The following is an 18,856-nucleotide window of genomic DNA, read 5'->3' as shown; positions in this document are numbered from 1 at the left end:
ACACATGTGAAACTGCAGCAAGTTTTAAGCGACAAATACTCCTTTCTCTGATATAATCCAACGCTTTCTTTAAAAGAAAACCCAAACCACCTATTTATAAATCAATACATACTTCAGATTTTAATAGAGCTGCAGCTGTTCCTTTATCTGATTTTCCTTAATATTTATTTTGCCACACATAATTTTCTCATTGCAGCCGTGTCACGTTGCATTTTAGAGATAAAGGAAGTTCTTGCCTACAAAGCAACAGGATCTCCGGAACTTGGGATCCAGAGCCCACACCACATTCCCTGTGCAATCTTGAATGAGCCACTTTGTGTGTCTCTGCCTGAACTGATCATTTGCAAAACGGGGATAACAGTACTTTTGCCTTTCCTTTTTCTACGTAGGTTTGCAAATTGATTGGGGCAGCAACTTCCTTCCTCGTGTTAATTCGGCACCTGGCAAAAGGGACTCTGAACCTCATTTGGGTTCTTCATGTAACTGAATCTCTATTCCTCCTAATCAATACTATGTCTAATACTACATTTTTGGTTTCAGCCTCCATTTTTTGAAACATTTCTATCATATACTATTTGGGAACATTCCTCTAAATAAAATTGTGTCTGTCCCTGTTTTAGAAGTCCCACAATAGCACCAGGACCTGAACAAGTGATGATGCGAACTGGTAAACAAAGCTCCCTCAAATCCTTCTGTAAGACAAGACACTGTCCGGGTCTGGAGGCCTCCTCCCTGGAGCTCCTGGTGCACATCATGGCATGGTGCAGACACAGGGGTTTCTGATTAACAGGGAAATGGGGGGCTCCACACTCCCTTACAAAGGAAAATAGGATTGTCTGTACCAACACCCCTCTGCAGGACCCAAGAGAGGCTTCCACACAAATGAAGGTTCACATTACTATGTTACCTTTGTGTGACTTTTATCTTGGGGTCTGTGATGTCATCTGTGTTTTTCCCATCTATGGTCCACCACACCTCAGTCCGGGAGTCCTTCAGGAAGGTAAAGAAGACCTCACAGGATAGAATGAGATCATCTCCTGGGAACAAAGGACCACAGTGAGGTATTGCAAAGCATGAAGAGCATCACCCTGACTTTGTGCTTTCCAGTGATCCTACCACCTAAGCTCTGCCTCCCTTCAGGAGGGAATGAGGCCATCATCTGCCTTCAGACATCTGATAACACCCCAGACACATTGATTTGTGACAGGCAAATAAACAGGAAAAATATTCTGCCTTCTTAAATATGTTACAAATTCCTTGACTGCACGAAGAGACCCATCCAAAGAGAGACACTCCATGCCAACCACATCCCTGAAAAGCTGGGCAGTGTTAATTATCCCCACTGTGCAGGGGACAGATGCCATAAAGCGAAGGATCCAGCTCCACAAAAGCATTTTGGTGTGGGAACACTTGTTCAGGCATTTAACTTCCCCACAAAATCAAGCTTGGGAGCATCAATATCATTGTGATCAGCCCGTAAGTGATTTTATCTTACAGAGTGACTATGGAAGAAGTCTGACCTTCTGAGCCAAAAAAGCTGTACTTTAAAGTGAAGACTCTGCTGCTAATTGTCATCATTGGCACCACATTTATTACAGCAGTGTAATGGGACACAATCCACTCAGTACAGGGAATTGCTCCAAAGAGCTATCCTCTAAACGGATGTGGTGGGGGAAGAGGTGTGGCACCCCATTACAAAATGATGCAACACCAGCAAAAGGAAAGCTGCCGTTAATTAGGAAGTCATCAGCCAAAAAGGGAGAGGTGGAGCAAACCACAGCCAGGGGCAGCACTGAGAGAGGGCCCTACAGGAATTTCTCTAAGCAGCTGAGTGTCCCTGTTTCAACTGCTTCTGCAGCTGCAGTCATGCATCTCTGTGTGAATAGCTATCTTTATTTGTGCCTGCAAAAGCAAACATTTTTAAATGTGCTCTCCTAGCATTGAGGACTGGCACCCCAAACTGTCTGTCAGGCAACTTGTGGCATCTTGTGTGCTCTGCAGGGGAAGGCATCAGGGATGCAGTGGAAGGGACAGCCTCTGTGCCAGGATGCCAGGGGAACGACAGCAGGCACCGAGCGTGGCGATTTACCTGCTTCCAATTCATAGACAACTTTCTCATTTGGAGAGGTGAACTGTGGTGGCAAGGCCTTGTTTGGAGATCCTGTGGGAGAGAACAGAGAGCCCCCCATGGGGACCCAGACTTCATGAGAAACCGGGGTCCTTGCAGCCTCACTCATGATACCCTCACACACTGCTGCACATGCCCCAATCTACTTTGTGATACCATTCTGCTGCAGAGTTCCATGCAAAGAGAAATCTAATCCCAGTCCACAAACTCAGGGTCAGACCCAGACTTTGAGGCTACTCCAAAGTTTAGATGAGTTGAGATACAAATTTTCGGGCTTCTCATCTCCCACAAGGCACAACCTGTACCAGTTTCTTTTTACTGCTGCTTCTAAAAAACAAAATACAAACATTTTTTCCTGCCACAAGTATTTAATTAAGCTCTTAAAGCAGTGGTTGCCATGGGACTCAGCATGTGCTCTATTGTACACTAGGTTTTTAAGCTTTGTCTACAATTCCCTGGCAGGTAGGCTGAGCCCTTGTGCTTGGGACAGACCTGCCCAAGCACCGGTCTGGGTAACTGGAGTCCTGCCTGGACTCAGCACACAAAGCTTTGAGGTCACAGTAAAACCGAGGCAAGTTGCCTACAATGGGACAATCTCACAAGCAAATGGGGACAAGGGCACTGGAAACAAAAATGAGCAAGAGTGCCAGGGTTATGCATTCACATGCCAGCAGAGGGTACCCCTGGCCATCTCATGGGCTATACCTCAGCAGCCTAAGCCTGGTCACTCTGTGTTGTTTGGGGCATTTGATATGGTGGTGGGTAGGACCTCCAGTGCAACATGTTCTGGGCAGTCACACGAGGCTGACCACTGCAAGCCAAAATATACCAGGTCAGTTGGGTAATGAAGATTGAGCACAACCACAAATGGATCCTGTGGCAGACCCTTCTAGCCATTTTTACCACTTCTGCAGTTAGCCACCTGCATTTTAGACATTTTAAAGTTATCCTTACCCACCACCTTCATCTTTATGGTTCTGGTGAGATTATAGGTTCTTCCGTGGTCCTTGAATGTCACAATACAAGTGTAATTCCCTTTATATGCACTGCGGACAATGCCGATGACAAGCCTGGGCCCTTGGGGGTATCGCTCATAGAAGCCATCCACCAAGTTGCAGTTCTGGAGTCAGGCAGAAAAATACTTGAGTTCTGGGATTCAAAAGATACTGGTTTAAATGCTACTACAAAGGTCTGGTCTTAAACTATGAATATGATACTTGGGATTTTGATGTAGGTTGGACCTAAATACCACGAACTTTGAGCATGCTGGAATAATAAACTGGTGTGTTCATCTTTAAAATCAGGTGATGAAGCAGATGACCCTAATAGCTTTATCCCACCTTAAATACAGACAATTTCATAAAAAGAGAGATCTCTGATTCAGAAGTAAATTTGCAATCAAGGTAAGCACCTCAGCAGAGTGAACAGTGAACATAAAAAGAGACAGGAAAAAAATGATGATGTATTCACAAATGGATACTAAGGCTAAAGGACACGTCCCCTGTTGATGTCAGCATGTCTAACTCTTTTGGGACTAATCAAGCTACCCTGACTACTTCAGCTGAGGATGAGGCCGCAAAGTTGGCAATTGGCAAACAAGAGTCTGTAGTACAGAAACCTTAATAACTCTTCTTTTTCTGTCAGGTGAGGCAGGAAACCTCTGCCAAGTACCAAGCTAGAGATCCCTTTTCAGAAAGGGGTTATGCAGATTGTCATAAAACCCAAAGATGGGCACATTTTCTAAGAGATTATTTCTGAACGGTACATTTCCAAATTAGATATATCCTAATGGGGCAGTTTAAGACAGGGTCATATACCATTTTTAATGATTTTTATTAGGCATGGGATGACTTGCTGCCTGAAAAATTACTTCCATGGGGCTTTCCGTTTCATTCTGCTAATTGATTGCTGAGATGTGAATTTCAATGAATGGTACAAGTAAAGCATTTCAACTACTGAAGTGAAACTGCTCCTCTTGGATACAAAAGTAAGTTTTTCCTGAAGGGTTTCAGAGTTGGGTTTTTTCTTTTGGGGTGTTTTTTTACTGTTTGGTTTGGGTTTTTTTTAAATCTGCAGATATATTTGTTGCCAACTTACTTTTGTTATTAAATTCACTCATACAGAACCTTCTATCTAGAAATCCAAAAGCACTTTATAAGCAGTTAGAGAATTCAGTCACATAACCCTCGGGCTGCACATCCCCTGAGAATTCTTATTCTCTCTTGACTAAAGGCATCCACCTAGAGAAAAATACTGAGGTCAAAATTTAATAAAATTGAGCACTAATTCTGTAGGCAAGAGCCTGAGGATGGCTGGAGACAGCATAATTATCAGAGCAGTGTGGAGGCTGGGGCAGGGATGTCTCCATCTTCAGAAAAGAGGTTTGCTGAATTGTGTCAAACAGGGCACCTGCAGTCCTTGCGGAGGCATGATGTACAACTTCATTTCCTCACCTCAAAGGATTTTGGAAAGGGTGCTATCTTCGCTAGCAGGTGGTTGTTGCTTTTTTTTTTTTTTTTTTTCTTTTTAAACAGAAGAGGGAATATGAATCACAGTTTTCTTTACAGGGATAGTGATTGGCAAACACAGGAGGTCAGGTATACTGCCAGCAGCAGAACTGAGGTTCCTAAATCCCTAATTCCTGTTCTTCACTTGTGCACGCTGCTCAGAAAACTTTGTTAGCTCTCAATGCCCTTCCAAGAGCAGTTTTACCCTTGAACTCAGCAGAAACAAAGCTCTTAAAATTAGTAAAGCTTCTTTAACAGCTTCATCACTGGGAAGGCTCTGAAACATAGCTCCATGATTCTCATGCCAACCATTGCTTTTTCAGATACACCACCACACTCCCCCACTGCCCAAATAAGTCCTTCTTACCAAGTACCACTTGACAGTTGGTGTTACACTAGCAGGGTAAAACCCATCAATATCTGGACATATGATCTCATTGGTGTGTTCCAAGTAGAACATCTCCTCAGTGGGTTTTATCAAATGACTCACACAAGAGTGTTGGTCTTTCGGAACAACCTCCAAGGGAAATGCCACTTTGCTGCAATAGGTTGTATTTCTAAGGACAGAGGAGGATAGGGCTGGTTAGTTGAAACTTTTTTACTCCTGTAACAGTGGAATGAAACAAAAATCACATCTGCAATAATGAGCATCATAGCACTGATGAGGTATATACAGCCTTAGTTGACTCATTCATAAATTGGAAAGAAAACACCATCAGAGATGGCCACACTAGCTCAGGAAAGCCTATAAAGATGACTAACACGCAACATCCACTCCCCTGCTGGTAAAGCAGATAATAGGGTCAAAGGCACAATGAACAAGAGACAATGTGAGGAAGATCAAAAAGAGCTCTTGTGTTCAGTGCATAGCAGATGCTACGTTCATTTTGTACCACACTTAGAGACACTTCTAATTTCCTAGAAGTCTGAATCTCATGAATCTTTGCCAAATTAGCATGCAGTCAAAACATTACCCCTGCATCTGAAGCTATTTTTACTCTAGACATACAGATCACTTCTTAATGGTGAGCGCCTGTGGATTTTGCCATGGGCTCAGCAATATTTTCATGGACACTTGCAGCTTGCAGAGAGGCATGCTCATTAACGTTTGCAAGGCTCCAAGCATTATTACGATGTAAATTGGCTCAGCACTGAGCGGTCTTATAATTGTAACATTCTTTTCCCATTAATGGTTATGTAAATGGTCTTCTCCCTACAGAAAGATCCGGTGCTAACAGCATAATTTTCCCGCCTCTATGAAAGTCCTTCGATTATGCTGAAGACATACAGGAGCCGCACTGCACAACCTACCTGAGCATGCACGTATAATTCCCAGTGTCGTTGAGAAGAGCAGGCCAGAACCAAAGAGTGTCTTTCTCCTTACTGATATGATTGTCTGGGAGACGAAAATTAATGGGCTCCTCCAGATCCCGGTCCTGCCCAATCCTGTACCAGATGAGGGTTAAACCAGCAGAATGGGCTGTGCTGTAGTTGTACTTCAAGAAGGTCTCGAAAAGTGGGCATTTGATCTTGGCAGGTTCTCCATCATAAATCTGGATCTGCTTCATGGTATCCACACCCCAGTCATCACAGCGTTCTGCAGCCAGGAAGAACAAGGTACCTTAGCTTGAATGTCTGCAGGAGAAGAACAGTCCTGCCCATGTTCCCCACACTTCGCCCTGTCCCCATTAAAATCAGAGACAAAAATGTAGTGTTGTCAGTGGCAGCAAACTCACTCTGCTTTAGAAAAGGCAAGAGTACTGTGTTCATTTCTAGAGAACCTGCAAGCCTCGACTTTCATTTGTACACCTTCTACATTTCTTCCAATTTATTTATCCCCCATCAGGACAATAGGATAAAACCAGGATATTCCTGCACAACACCGAGAGACTTCCAAGAAAATCCAACCCTATAATCTTGTGTGGGAAGATAAAATCTGGATGAAAACAATGCTAGAGGTGTATCTGCATCCATGCACAGTGACAGGAAATAGAGGTGTTGAAATAAGAAGAAAAAATTAACAATGCAAACATCAATCCTCCCTTGGAGCTATGGGCCATTGTCCCTGTCAGAAGCAGCCGGACTGTGGGTCCTGGGAGCGAGGACTTTCCTTCCTGTGATAGATTGATGTGGTGCCTGTGTGTGCTATGATAACACAAAGAATAAAAGCACTAAGAAGTGACACATAGCAACTGTTTACAGTGAAATTTGGGAAGGGAGGCTGAGGGGCAGAAGAGACAGTATGGAGGAGATGGCGGCAGGTTCTCCTGGGGATCCCCAGGCAGCCCCCAAGTGCAATCCCCAAGCATAGTTCAACAGGCTCAGTGTGGCTCACAGCAGACTCAGGCCAACATAGGAACTGGGCAGCATGAAAAAAAGCTGTGCAGTGCCTTTTTTAAAGTTGGTTGGGGTTTTCTGTTGGTGTTTGGTGGGTTGGTTTTTTTTTTTAATTCTTGTTATTAGTGAATAGTTTCAGGACAGACAGCACAGTCAAAACCCATTTCTCTTCCAAGTGCTCCCTTCCACCCCATTCCTCCTACCCATCAGGATGCCCAGTCACAAAGGGACTTGGTGCAAGCAAAGCACAGTACCAGGGCATCAGCAAACCTGAGAGTAACCTGCACTGCCAGCAGCTGTCACTGCATCTCCTGTCTTCCCACGCTGCCCAGACAGCGCATGGCATGGCATGCTTCCCAGCACAGCTCTTGTAGCTGCTGGGAGGCACTAGCTAGGGCAGCCTGGCGTCCGAGAGCCCAAAATGAGTCAAACAGGAGAGGGGTGTGCTGCCTGCAGCAGTCCCCTGGAGCAGTGTCTCAGCATATCACAGGCACACTAGAAAAGACACTGCAAAGCCTCTCCAGTTTGCAGATATTAGAACTCGGACAGAGAGGAAAAGCAGAATACAATATGCTCTTTGAGCCCAATTCTTCTGAACTGACTTCACAGACCCAAAGCAGGATTTCTGGCATTTTATCTTCCTTAAATAGAGAGTAGGATGTAGCTTAGCCCCAAATTCATATTTAATTAAAAAAAGCAAAGAGATAAACCTTTGAGAAGACAGGCCCACAGTGCTTAAATGCAGCAATGCTAACTCCTGTGGCTCAGCAATGGTTAGTCACAGCGAGGAGGAATCTGGGCCAGTAAGAATAGAAATGTTTTTTGGCAGGTTTACACATAAATGTAAATGCAAGCTGCACTGCTCCTCCTATGGTATGCCAAATACCCGTATGACAGAGTGCTACTTCTGGAGGAAGACAGCGAATTGGGATTGGAAGAGGTAGTGAAGCTACCCCCATGTACAAGCATTTGCTAGTAGGAACCCCAAACCCAAAGGGCTGGAAAGTGCCATTGCTCATCATCTAAGCAACATATAGGTATTTCTCTCAAAACTGCACACCATTATCCAGTAGAGCTGCTACCACAGCCAGTGCCAAGGCTCAATTCTGAAAGACCAAACCACTATTGAAAGCCTTATACCATGGCAGAGTCACCAGTCACCACTGTGGTCAAGGGCAACTGGAATCAGAATGCTGCTTTATGCTGGTGGGGTCAAACTACTGGATTAGGCATGGTCAAGTTTTCACAGAATGGTGAATGAGACATGCCTGTCAGAGACTGCCTGCTAAGTGCATGATAAAGCACTGATTCATGGAGGGGGGCGCGTTTGTTTTAATAAAGAAAGGCTCTCCTTCTGGAAGGAGCAGACCTGGGTCTGTAAATCAGGACACCTGGGTTCTCTTCCCGGCACCTGACTTTGCTGTCTCCTCTTGGGCTGCGTAAAGGCAAATTGTCCTTATTATTTCAAATGGCAGGGCTGGAGAAGAAGAAAACTACATAAAACATTACTGTACTGAAATTGTTGGAGTCAAGATCAATGAAATTTGCAATCATGAACAGCTCTTGCATTTTGCAACAGCTCATAAATCAGCACTGTAAAACTACTTATCCGTTCTACCTAAATGAGTTATTGAAAATAAATGCAACTATTTTATTTTTTTTTCCTTCCTAGATTACTCAAGATCAATGTAGGGGCTTTGTCTTCCTGGCTGGGGAAGAGGTGACTGTTGTTCTTTACTATAAGAGCTGTATGTACCTGGAGATTTTGCCTCAGACCTGGCTAATTCGCCTGACTTCAGGAACTCTGTCACACCAAACTGCTAGTCCTAAGGCTCCCCATGTGCATCCTGCCTTGGGGAGCTGCATGCCTGAGCTGAACCCCAACCACAACACATAACCACGCCGGTAACAAGCAGCTGCAGCTACACCGCAGACCGCAGGAGCAGCCGTGCAGCTCGAGATCACAGGTTGTGCTTGTCACCCTGTGGGCAAGGAGTCCTCCTGGCTGCCAGGGCAAAGCCAGCCCAGCACGGCTCCGAGGGCTCAGGGAGCAAAGCCACAGCCCATCGCACACAGCAGACTTGGCAGAAACACCACGGGCTGGAGTGAGACCTCTTTCATGCATAAAACACCGAGGACAGAAGTTGTGGCTCTCTGCACAACTTCCCACCTCCCCATGCCATGCTGACAGCGGTACTGCTATTTTGATTTTTTTGGGGTGTTTTATGCCTGAGACAGCTGGTTCTGCCTGACATAGCACTGAGGGGACTGAAGGGCATCCCTCACACACAGCTTTGTGAGCTTCCTCCTTGGTTGTGATGTAACTCTTCTCCCTGTGCCAACAACATCCTTTACCACTGTGTCACTTTTGTGGCAGACCCCAGCAGATGGGTCAAGCCCACAGAGCTGGCTGCACTCCCCACACATGTGTAAAATGGAGGGGATGCTCACATTATTATTGCAATAATTTTATTTGCATCCCACAGCTCCCTGCAACTGTGCACAGCCGTGCTGTGCCCCTTCCACTATTTTAACCTTTATTGGATATTCAGAGCCTTTTTGCTGCTAACATCACATGTCAGTCTAAACTGGAAATAGCCTGAAAAAGTGGCATGACTTCACACTATGAAAAACACACACACACACACACACACACACATATATATATATATACATACACACACACATGTACTGAAATATCCTGACTTCAGTAACAATATTTGAAGAAGCACTTGAAGACAGATGCAAGGACCCAGCTTTAACTGTGAGAAACAGCACTAACTTCTACAGTGCTGTGCCCATTTGCAGCAACTCACACTTGTTTTCACTGGCTGAGCCTAGGAAGTGAGTTTCTTCTCTTTTGAAATGTTTCCTGCACAAAACAGCCGCTGGAGTTAAGAGCAGCTCCTGATTAAATCAAGCAGGATCATCATTCATACTCTGACTTCAGAGGTTCACTAACAAATGGAAACTAGTGAAGAGATCGGGTAGCTATATGTAACTCCACGGTTCCTCCCATGCAAATGGAGCGCTACACACACGGAGGATATGACAAAATTCTCTAAAAATCCACCATTCCACAAATGCATCTTCCTAGAAACGCCTCTGCAAAACACTTTGGAAAGGCACCATCTTTCTCATTACCAATGAGGTGTACTGCAGATGCCTCAGCTGACCCCTCTTACTGCTGGGTGCTCTGTAATCACACAGTGAGGCAGTCTGTGACCCATCAGACCTACCCGTGACAGACAATGCAGAAAAAAGGGCAAGAAACGGTCCTGCTTCCACAGCCTTGCTTGGGAAAAGTGACAAGGATTATACAGCCTGGAGGGAAGCTGCATGGTAAAAGTAAACACCCACCTCCAGCACTGGAAGAGCAAGCGCAGACAGGAAGATCCCAGTAAGGATGCCCATCTTGATTTCATGTGCCTTGAGATAAAGATACGAGCAGGCTGGTGAGCTACTGCTTCTCCCTGATGCACACTGTGAACCAGGTGAACTGGCAAAGTTAACTGCAAATGTTTTCCTTGCCTGGATTGTATGTTGCAGTTTGCGTTCATAGGGGTATCAAGGGACAGAAACCTCTTCTGTTACAGAAATAGTCAGATCTCTCCCATTTCTGTATCTGGTGCTACAATACCCCTAAACACCAGGTATTCCAAAACAGTCTCCTCCTCAGAAGCCAAACAAAGCTGAAAGAAGTGGCTTCTCCAGATGCAAAGTAGAAAATTAGAGGAAAAAAAAAATTATGTTGCTCAGATGCATAAAGGCAAAACCACACATATTTGGAAACCTTTCCCAACCTTTCACTTACTGCACTGATTCACCCCCTTCAGAACAGAGCTCTGAATACACACACAAGTGAAAAGCTTCTGCAGCACCCGTTACAAGCAACCACACAATGAAAACAGAGATGGAACTGGTGCAATTATTTGGATTTTTCAAGGAGACATGGAACAAAAAAGCAAGCCAGACTAAGGCCACATCACGAAATGCCACAGTTTGGCATTTCTGTGCAGTCATTTTAAGTGCCTCCATTTAAAAAAAATTCTCAACCGCCAAAACTCTACCAGCCCACAACACCTCCACCCTCCTTCCCTCCCCTGGGGCTACAAATAAAGGCTTCCCCAAGATAAAATTTCTTTTAAGAAATAATAAAGAGCCATCCTTATGAGAGGCCATCTATCATGCCAGCCCAAATTACCCTGCCATTTGCCAAATCATGCACCTTTCTTAATCTTCTCTAATTTTGGGAGGGGGTCTGCCCTGCATGCAGGCTGGGACCCTTGCATCGGCAGCAGGAGACGCAGCCATCACTGCTGTCAGCTGAATGACACGGCAGACCCCTCTTCCCCACGCCACTTCAGCAGCAGCACAGATGGGGCTGCGCTATCTCAACAGCTTCCTACTTTCTTTCCTCAGCCGCCCCTGCTGCATTATCTTAAAGCAAAGCTGACGTGAGTCAGCCTTCACCCGGGGAGCACGGCCAGGCCAGTGGTTAGCTTGATGCAAGAATCAGCATCAATAAGGCAGAAAAAGCTGGTTGTGCAAAGCAATTAGGTGAGAATTAATCATTGCTACCTTAAAAAAATCCCTCCCCCTCTTCCAAGCGCACAGCAGTCAGTGAGAAGCGGCAGAGGAAGCCGTGCTGAATGGAGGAGTTGCGCTGTGAGCATAGGAGGTACCAGCTGTGGCCAGCAGCCACGAGTGGGTGCGCTTTCCATTTACACCAGTGCCAGGAGCACCCACTCTTCCACTGCGTCTGCGATTTTCCTTTCGCACATGCATCCTGCACAGGAGCGCCCCATGCTCCCCGGCTGTGCATTCTGCTCAGCAGCTGAGCAGTTAGGCAGCGTGGCAGGGCAGCGGTCGGCATCCCATCTGACTACAACACAGCAAAGGGAGGGTAACGTGGAGCAAAACAAATGAGAACACCTTCTCTGAACTGGGAGAAGAGGGACAGACCCAAACACACTGAAATTGGTGGGAATGACCAAGAACTTGGATTAGCTCTGGCCAAACCCAGCTAGCTCTCCCCATTCGCTCCCACTATCTCCGCAGGAGCTATAGCGGTCAGAGGATGCCTAAAAACTGGTCGTAGCTCAATGCTGCCTTGGAGGCTCAGCCTGGGAGCTGCACAAACTCTGCAGGAATTTATACTCTGAATTCTAGAGGAAACACACCAAAAAGGACCTGTCATAACCTCATTGCCTTCCTCCCACTGCCTCTCCAACAGAGAAAGTGGAAGTGGTCCTGGCACAAACGCCACCGTGACTGGCTCCGCCGCACAGCGCAGAGCCCACCCGCACCCACCCAGTTCTACTGCACTGGCACCAGTGACACCACCTTACGCTTCTCCCAGGCCTCACCACATTCATCCTGTGTTGCCACTGAGCTGTGATGCCCCCATAGAAGCAGCTCCACTGGATGCTGCACACAAGGATGGAGTCTCAATCTCTCTCATTCTATCTTCCCCCAACTTCTTTCATAATTTAAAAGATAGGACAGCTGAGAAAGGGAGAAGGAAAATGCCTTTGTTGCAGAACAACTCACTATTTCCAAAAGCACTTATACAGGGTGGTTGTTTAACTTTAGATCCTGAAAGCCCAGTTTAAACAGGTATGATCTGCCTCTCTGCCAAATTCATTAAAAACAAGCTGACTACATAAACTTCTGTTGAGTTCAAGGAAGCAGACAAGGCACGATATCCAAAAAACAATGATTCTGTAATGAAGCCCATAGCTCCTGACTCTGAGATTCCTTATCTAATCAAACACAGGCTATAAGATAGGGAGGGGTAGTTGATGTTTGTGTCTCTTAAAATTCCTCCACAGAGAGCTCCATACCTTTATGCTCTCTCTGTGCATAAAGCTGTGTTTACTGCATGTGGCAAAGAGTATTTTGGTTACTTCCAGCAACTGGGCCAAACACACAAACAAACAAAAAAAAATCAAACACAAGAAAAAGGTGCTCAGTTTTCTCTAGCAAGCTTGACATGTTTTCCTGGAGGCTTTTTTTTAAAAAAAATTGAGATCAAAACGATAAAGGTGGGGGTATGAACTGCTTCAAAGCCTGAAGGAGAAAAGGAGCAAATAGCTACTTTCCATCCCACCCCATTGAAGAAATTGCTGTATGAAGCAAACCAGCACAGCACGGGAGAGGAAGAGACAGAGGAAATGGAATGGCCTGTTGCAAAATCATCTGTAGAAAAGGCAGCGTGAAAAGGAAGTTTACCTGATCAGAACTACCATAAAGCTGTGCTCAAACTGGCAGGGGCTCTTCTGTGTGCCTGGGTCATCAGAATGGGACTTGACAAGGTCTAGGCTCAACTCCTGGCTCTGCCACAGGCTTGCTTAGTTAAACCCATGCAGCCTAGTTATTGCACTTAGCCAGGGTCTCTGTTGCCTGCTTTAAAATACAGTCAACAATTCTACACTGCCCACCACAAACATCCAGAGGGATGTCTGCATAAAAAAACCCACTGCAGAAATTGTCCTCAGAGGAGGACAGGAACTGCAAAAATGCAGCAGGCAGTAAAATGCACTGTAAGGGTCTACGAGCCTGGCAGTCACTTGTGTGCAATAAAACATATGAGACTGAGCACACAACCGTGCTGCTGCAGCAGGGGGACATGATGGATAAGGAGGGCAGGAGGCACGTCCCTGATGTCCCGATGCCCTGTTAGATACACACAGCGGAGTAAAGATGACCATCCAATATCACATCAGCCACACACCCAAAACTGGCAGCTTTTCCCCACACGTTTCTGCACTTCAGTGCAGATGGGTCACATCACATTGACGCCTGCACAAAACTCACCCTTCACAACCTATCTCCTCAGCTGACAAGAAGCAGACGTGAGGTCTTATCTCCTTCATGGGCACGACTCTGGCTGGTGCAGAGGAAGGCTGGCAGCTGTGGTTACACATCTCTGCTCTGCAGGTTTTATCTCCATCCACTTCAGGGCTACGCACCTTTCCACACTCTCAGCATTGAATAACTTGATGCCCCCAAGCACCATAAACTTCTACAACCGCAGTAACTCACAGATGGGTATAGATGGTTATAAAATCATGTCCTAAATTAGGACAGCAAGAAGCTGAGATTGGAAGAGTAGGAGGAAGTCAGGAAATCCCAGGAGAAGATGATGGGGGAGGGATTTAGTCTCTTTAGAAAACAATAATGCAGTTTAATCTATTTTTCTTTTGACTTTACACACTAAAATAAGCTTCTCAGCTTCTGGGGCTGTCACAAATCCTAAGGAAAATAAGGCCACTGGAACTCCATCAGTAGAATAAGAGCTATATAGTAATAATCCTGAGGAACTGCACAGGGCTTTCCATCTTCAAAGTGTTTTACAGACAGTAATTTATTAATCTGCAAATTTCCCCTGGCCATAAGTAACTGCTCTGCCTCTTTGCTAAGTGTGAGACACACACGCAGCACAGCTCAGCACTCGGGAAAGAGGGTACAGGTGGCAGCTCTGACCTCTAGAGCCAGTCCCCAGTTTCTGCTCACTGCGGTCAGAACTTCACTGTTCTAGCCACCACCTGAATGCAGAAACACTGGTGACATCTGGCACTTCGGAGCTGACTTCAGAAGGGACAAAATCAGCACCTGAGAGCATCTGGTATGGGAGAGTGTAAAAGATGCTCACAATCCAGCAAATAACTGCAAAGCCTGAAATAAAACTCCCAGGACAGAGGCTCTTGGCTGCCTTACAGTCACTGCCTGCCATGCTGGGGTGTCACTCTGGGCAGAATCTGGCCCCAGTTCTGAGCTCATCCTACCACACAGCCTGTCTGATAGCCCCCAAGGGAACTGTCAGAGGAGTTTACTATGCAAACACAACGCTTCCTCCCACCAAAGGGCTATTCATGCCCAGTGGTCACCTGTTCACACTAGGTGGGTCCTTCGGATAATCAGCACAAGGCTGCTCATCCTCTCCTGGCTGCAATATTTTTCTGGTTTTCTGATTCCCCAGGACAATAATCCTAACTGTGATCCTCTCCCCAGCCCTCACCCTGGGAAAGCTGGGAGCTCTTGGAAAATGGAAGAGCAGCCTGGTTAGCAAAGAGAGAAAAATGGAATAAGGAGCACAACTACATCTTCTAAATAAGCTGATATCTAACATAGGCCAGCCTTGTTTGGAAACAAGAAAATAACATTATTCTGTATTCATACTAGCTGTTATGTTCTTTGTCTGACTTTTTTCATCTCTTTTCAGACAGTGTATATTTATATGACTTCAGCAGAGCCAAAGAAATCATTGTAAGACCAAAACTGGGTTCATCAGTTTTTGCTATCCTTCTCTGGATAGCAGAACATCTGGGCTCATTAAGGTTCCTACAACACAAGCACAGAGATCTAAGCCTTATTTCCAGGCAAAGAAAGCAGAAGACCCAAAGTACCATTGCAAACAATGTTCCAAAGGTCACAAGTAAGGAATTTAAACCCAGGCACTACAGATCACATATTTTCTCAAGACCAAAAGAGATTTGCCCACACATATGGAATGATTCAGGCACAAATTCAGTCTCAGACTTAAAGTCTTTTACTCTAAACTACTCAGATCATATTTCTTTCCTCTTCTAGCTTGCGGCTCCCTTTCAGCAAATGATTTTGTCTCAGCACCAGCCTCCATACACAGCAGAAACAGCAGAGCTCAAAGAACAGATGCTGCGAGCCACAGTGCTGTTGGCAAAATTTGGGGGGGGGAAATAAAATTTGTGGATTTGTCTCTCCAATACGAAGTAAGGTGAAGTACAATGCTGAAGCTTCTGACACACCACCAGGGAGATTGTCAGCCATACTGGCTGAACTGGATGGAAAGGCTGTCGGCATTATAGCCAGAGCAGTGCTGGTGGTTTATAGCTGAAATTTAGGAAGCGTTGACTATCCCCTCTGTAAGCTCAGAGAGCTCAGGACTCAGCCGAGTCAGTACCCCTGGCTTGGGCAGTCCCTGGTCAGTGTTGCTGACCATGCTGCTCCCCCGGGAAGGACTGCAGAGGCAGGCAGGAGAAGCAGCAGCAAACAGGACTCCTGCCTCTGCCTCCAGCCTTCCCCAGCCCCATGACAGCCTGGGCTGGAGAGAGAGCAGGTCTTGACAATACAGCATTACATGACCATTATTGCAAAGCACAGAAAAAGATCCAGCTGAAATGACAAATCCCTACCAATTTACAGATCTTAACTATCCCAGGAGCCAGGTTCCCCAGTGGCAGTTACCCATGTCCATGGCCTCGCTGTGCACAGCCCTTCTGCGTTCTCTCTGGATAACCTCTGCTCTGCTCCCCCTAGCTACGTTCCCTACTCCAAGACGAAAATGGGAGCCAAAATGCTGTAATATTATCAGAGCTTGTCCAGTGTCCCACAGTGCTCTGTATTTATGACTTTGCAAGGGTGAAACAAGCTCCAGTTGCCTTTTGGTGCCAGTTCCAGGAAACCCTGCAGGGTAACAGAGGGCTGCACAGACGGCTACCCCTCCATCCAAGTACAAACAGCCATCCAAACCCATCATGAATAACAGAAGACGTTTTGACAGCCCAAAGTGGTTTATGATGTCCACGGAACAAAAAAGGAGCTCTGAACTGAAGAGTGGGTCTGTCACCCACACACCTGCAGAAAAATTAAATGCGTACACTACAGTGGATTTGCAGAAGAAATGTATTTTAATTGATCATGTTCCACATGCATCACCCCCTTTGACACTTATGTTCTTGCAGCAGTCTGCAAGGGCTCTAACCATCCTGTACAGAAAACCTCTGCGAAAGGAGGAACATTTAAAGAGCACTAAATACCTCACACAAATGCATGGAGGGTTCTGCCAGATCAATTCGCACAAGCCTGTGTGACCCAAACCCAGGGTGCTCATTTCACAGATCCCAGCTGACAGTCTCAGCTTTTAGAGTTGCTCTAACATTTCCTGGGCAATCCGGATTCAATTGCACCTACCTCCCATTTCTGAAAAAACCCAAGATGACTATACATGGGGTGTCGTAACGCTGCCTCAGCAGGAGAAGGATATTGCGTTGGTGGAGAGCAGAACAGCACGTCCAGAAGCACACACAAAGCAGGGATTTTCCCAGCAAGCAGCAGCAATCCGTGCCGCTGAGTCCCTCCTTCCTCTGGCACTTCTACTACCTAGAGCTTAGCAGAGGAGACCTGGGCCATATATTATTCTTTCTCCTTTGCTGTTTCCCCACTGCTCACCACTTTTGTCAGACCCCCATTAGCCAGGATGGGACATCCCCTACTGAAGACTACAACCTACTGGTGAATGCCTGCAAGCCCTTGGGCAACCCCGGGAGAACATCCTCCCAGCTTCAGTCTCTGTGATGAATCCTGCACTGAGACAAACCTTGCTGAGGTGCGTGTTGTGAATCTGGCCCCAATAATTCATCACTGTATAATGATACAGGAGCCGTTCATCTGCTCAGGCTATCACAACCGCTTGTTTGCCAGCACTGCAGAAGGGCAAAGGCTCATGGGGGGACTTGTCAATCCTCTGCACAGCCCCTATTTCTGAACATTTCCCCCTATAAAGCCAGTGCCTGTTTTTTCCTCCCTCCCCCTTTCCACTCGCCTCCTGCAAATCATGCTGTCTCCTTCCACCCCCAAATAGGAAGTCCGGAGCAGAGACGCACACAATCTGCCTCTTCACAAGAGCTGGGCTGAACGTGTGCCAGAGGAGCTGCGAGCATGACAACATATTTCCTGTCAGGAAAATGACTCAGTGAGACGGGTATGAGAGCTCTTCTTACTCGAGAAGTTCCCCTCGCCCCTTGCGTTGTTGAGGCATGAGTCAGAATCCAAGAGCCGGAATCTCAACCCCTCCGGATCCAACCAGGAACAGCAGAGTTCAGGTTCAAGCCCAGGTCCTGCTTGCAGCTCAGTGACAAGTCAGCGCCACATACCGAGTTCTGGTTTCACCCCTCACAGAAGGGGAATAACAATACTGACCAAGCAGGCAGCTTGAATTTGCAAAACACTTTTAGGTTGAGGTGGTGCTTACTGCTATTTGCTAACAATGCACCCACTTACACCATGTTCATTGCCTCTACACATGACCATTATACAACACCCACACAGAACTAACATCGTGTTCATGCATTCTGCTTAAGTATTTTACACACAACCATTTCATCCAGGAACGCTGTAAATGCTTAAAAATCACTGCGGCCAGTTTTCTTTCTCTGGCCTCAGATCAGCTCTTCCTGTGACAAGCAGGCAGACCCATCACACACCACTGTCCTTACCTGAGCCTCGGCCGAGGGTGGCCATGCACAGCCAGAGCGTAACCAGTAGGGCAACGACCATCTTCATCCTGCTGAGACAAAGCACACACAGAGACTCTGGTTATTTTACACTATTTCCTCACTGCAGACATTTTTTTAACTCTCAGTGTATGTGTTTATTCCTCCACCCAGTGATCCTTTAATTCTGGTAAGCTCTTTTTTTATTTCATTAAGATTCCTTAAGAACAGAATCTGTATGGCAGCGTTGTTCTGCCTCCAGGCAGCTGCATGAGCTCTCCAAGCCTGGGAGGCGATAGCTCAGAAGAGCCTAGCCCGTTGACTTAAGTCACTGGAATAGTCTGTATCTGTGAGCACAAGGAATAAGATAGATGCAGGCTAGAAAACCCAAGCTTTGACTCCCAAAACACCGAGGTCCTTTGCCAAAACCTCATTCTGCTCATTTCTAAGAACGAGTGCTGAAAGCACTCGCGATGGTGAGCAGTGGCTGAAGCACATTTGCACTGAACACACATCTGACAGTTTGGGGTGACAACCACACCAGTGCAGTCCAAATTTGCAAGGTCTGTGGCTAGTGACCTGCAAAAAGGGCAGCTGCCAGCATCCTGGCTGCCTCACCCCATTTCATA

General features: G+C 46.2%; 1 protein-coding gene across 3 annotated transcripts in view; it reads right to left on the bottom strand.

Moving 5' to 3' along the window:
* IL1RAP (interleukin 1 receptor accessory protein) overlaps positions 1-18,301 on the bottom strand; it is a 31,860-nt gene extending 13,559 nt beyond the window's left edge. For 2 of the 3 annotated variants that reach the window (XM_026855113.1, XM_026855115.1), the window contains exons 1-6: positions 18,231-18,301; positions 5,947-6,232; positions 5,003-5,192; positions 3,083-3,248; positions 2,090-2,161; positions 908-1,037 (exon numbers count right to left, since the gene is read on the bottom strand). In XM_026855113.1, coding sequence (XP_026710914.1) covers positions 908-1,037; positions 2,090-2,161; positions 3,083-3,248; positions 5,003-5,192; positions 5,947-6,232; positions 18,231-18,297 — 911 coding nt within the window. In that variant the 5' untranslated portion in view covers positions 18,298-18,301. Of the gene's footprint in view, positions 1-907; positions 1,038-2,089; positions 2,162-3,082; positions 3,249-5,002; positions 5,193-5,946; positions 6,233-13,791; positions 13,884-18,230 lie in introns of those variants that run through there. The other variant, XM_026855114.1, reaches the window with a different exon arrangement.
* Between the last annotated feature and the right edge of the window lie 555 nt (positions 18,302-18,856).

The sequence above is a fragment of the Athene cunicularia genome (genome assembly GCF_003259725.1).
Source record: "Athene cunicularia isolate RWA chromosome 9 unlocalized genomic scaffold, athCun1 chr9_part1, whole genome shotgun sequence".
In the NCBI taxonomy this organism is placed as follows: domain Eukaryota; kingdom Metazoa; phylum Chordata; class Aves; order Strigiformes; family Strigidae; genus Athene; species Athene cunicularia.
This window is presented reverse-complemented; position numbering and strand designations above follow the sequence as displayed.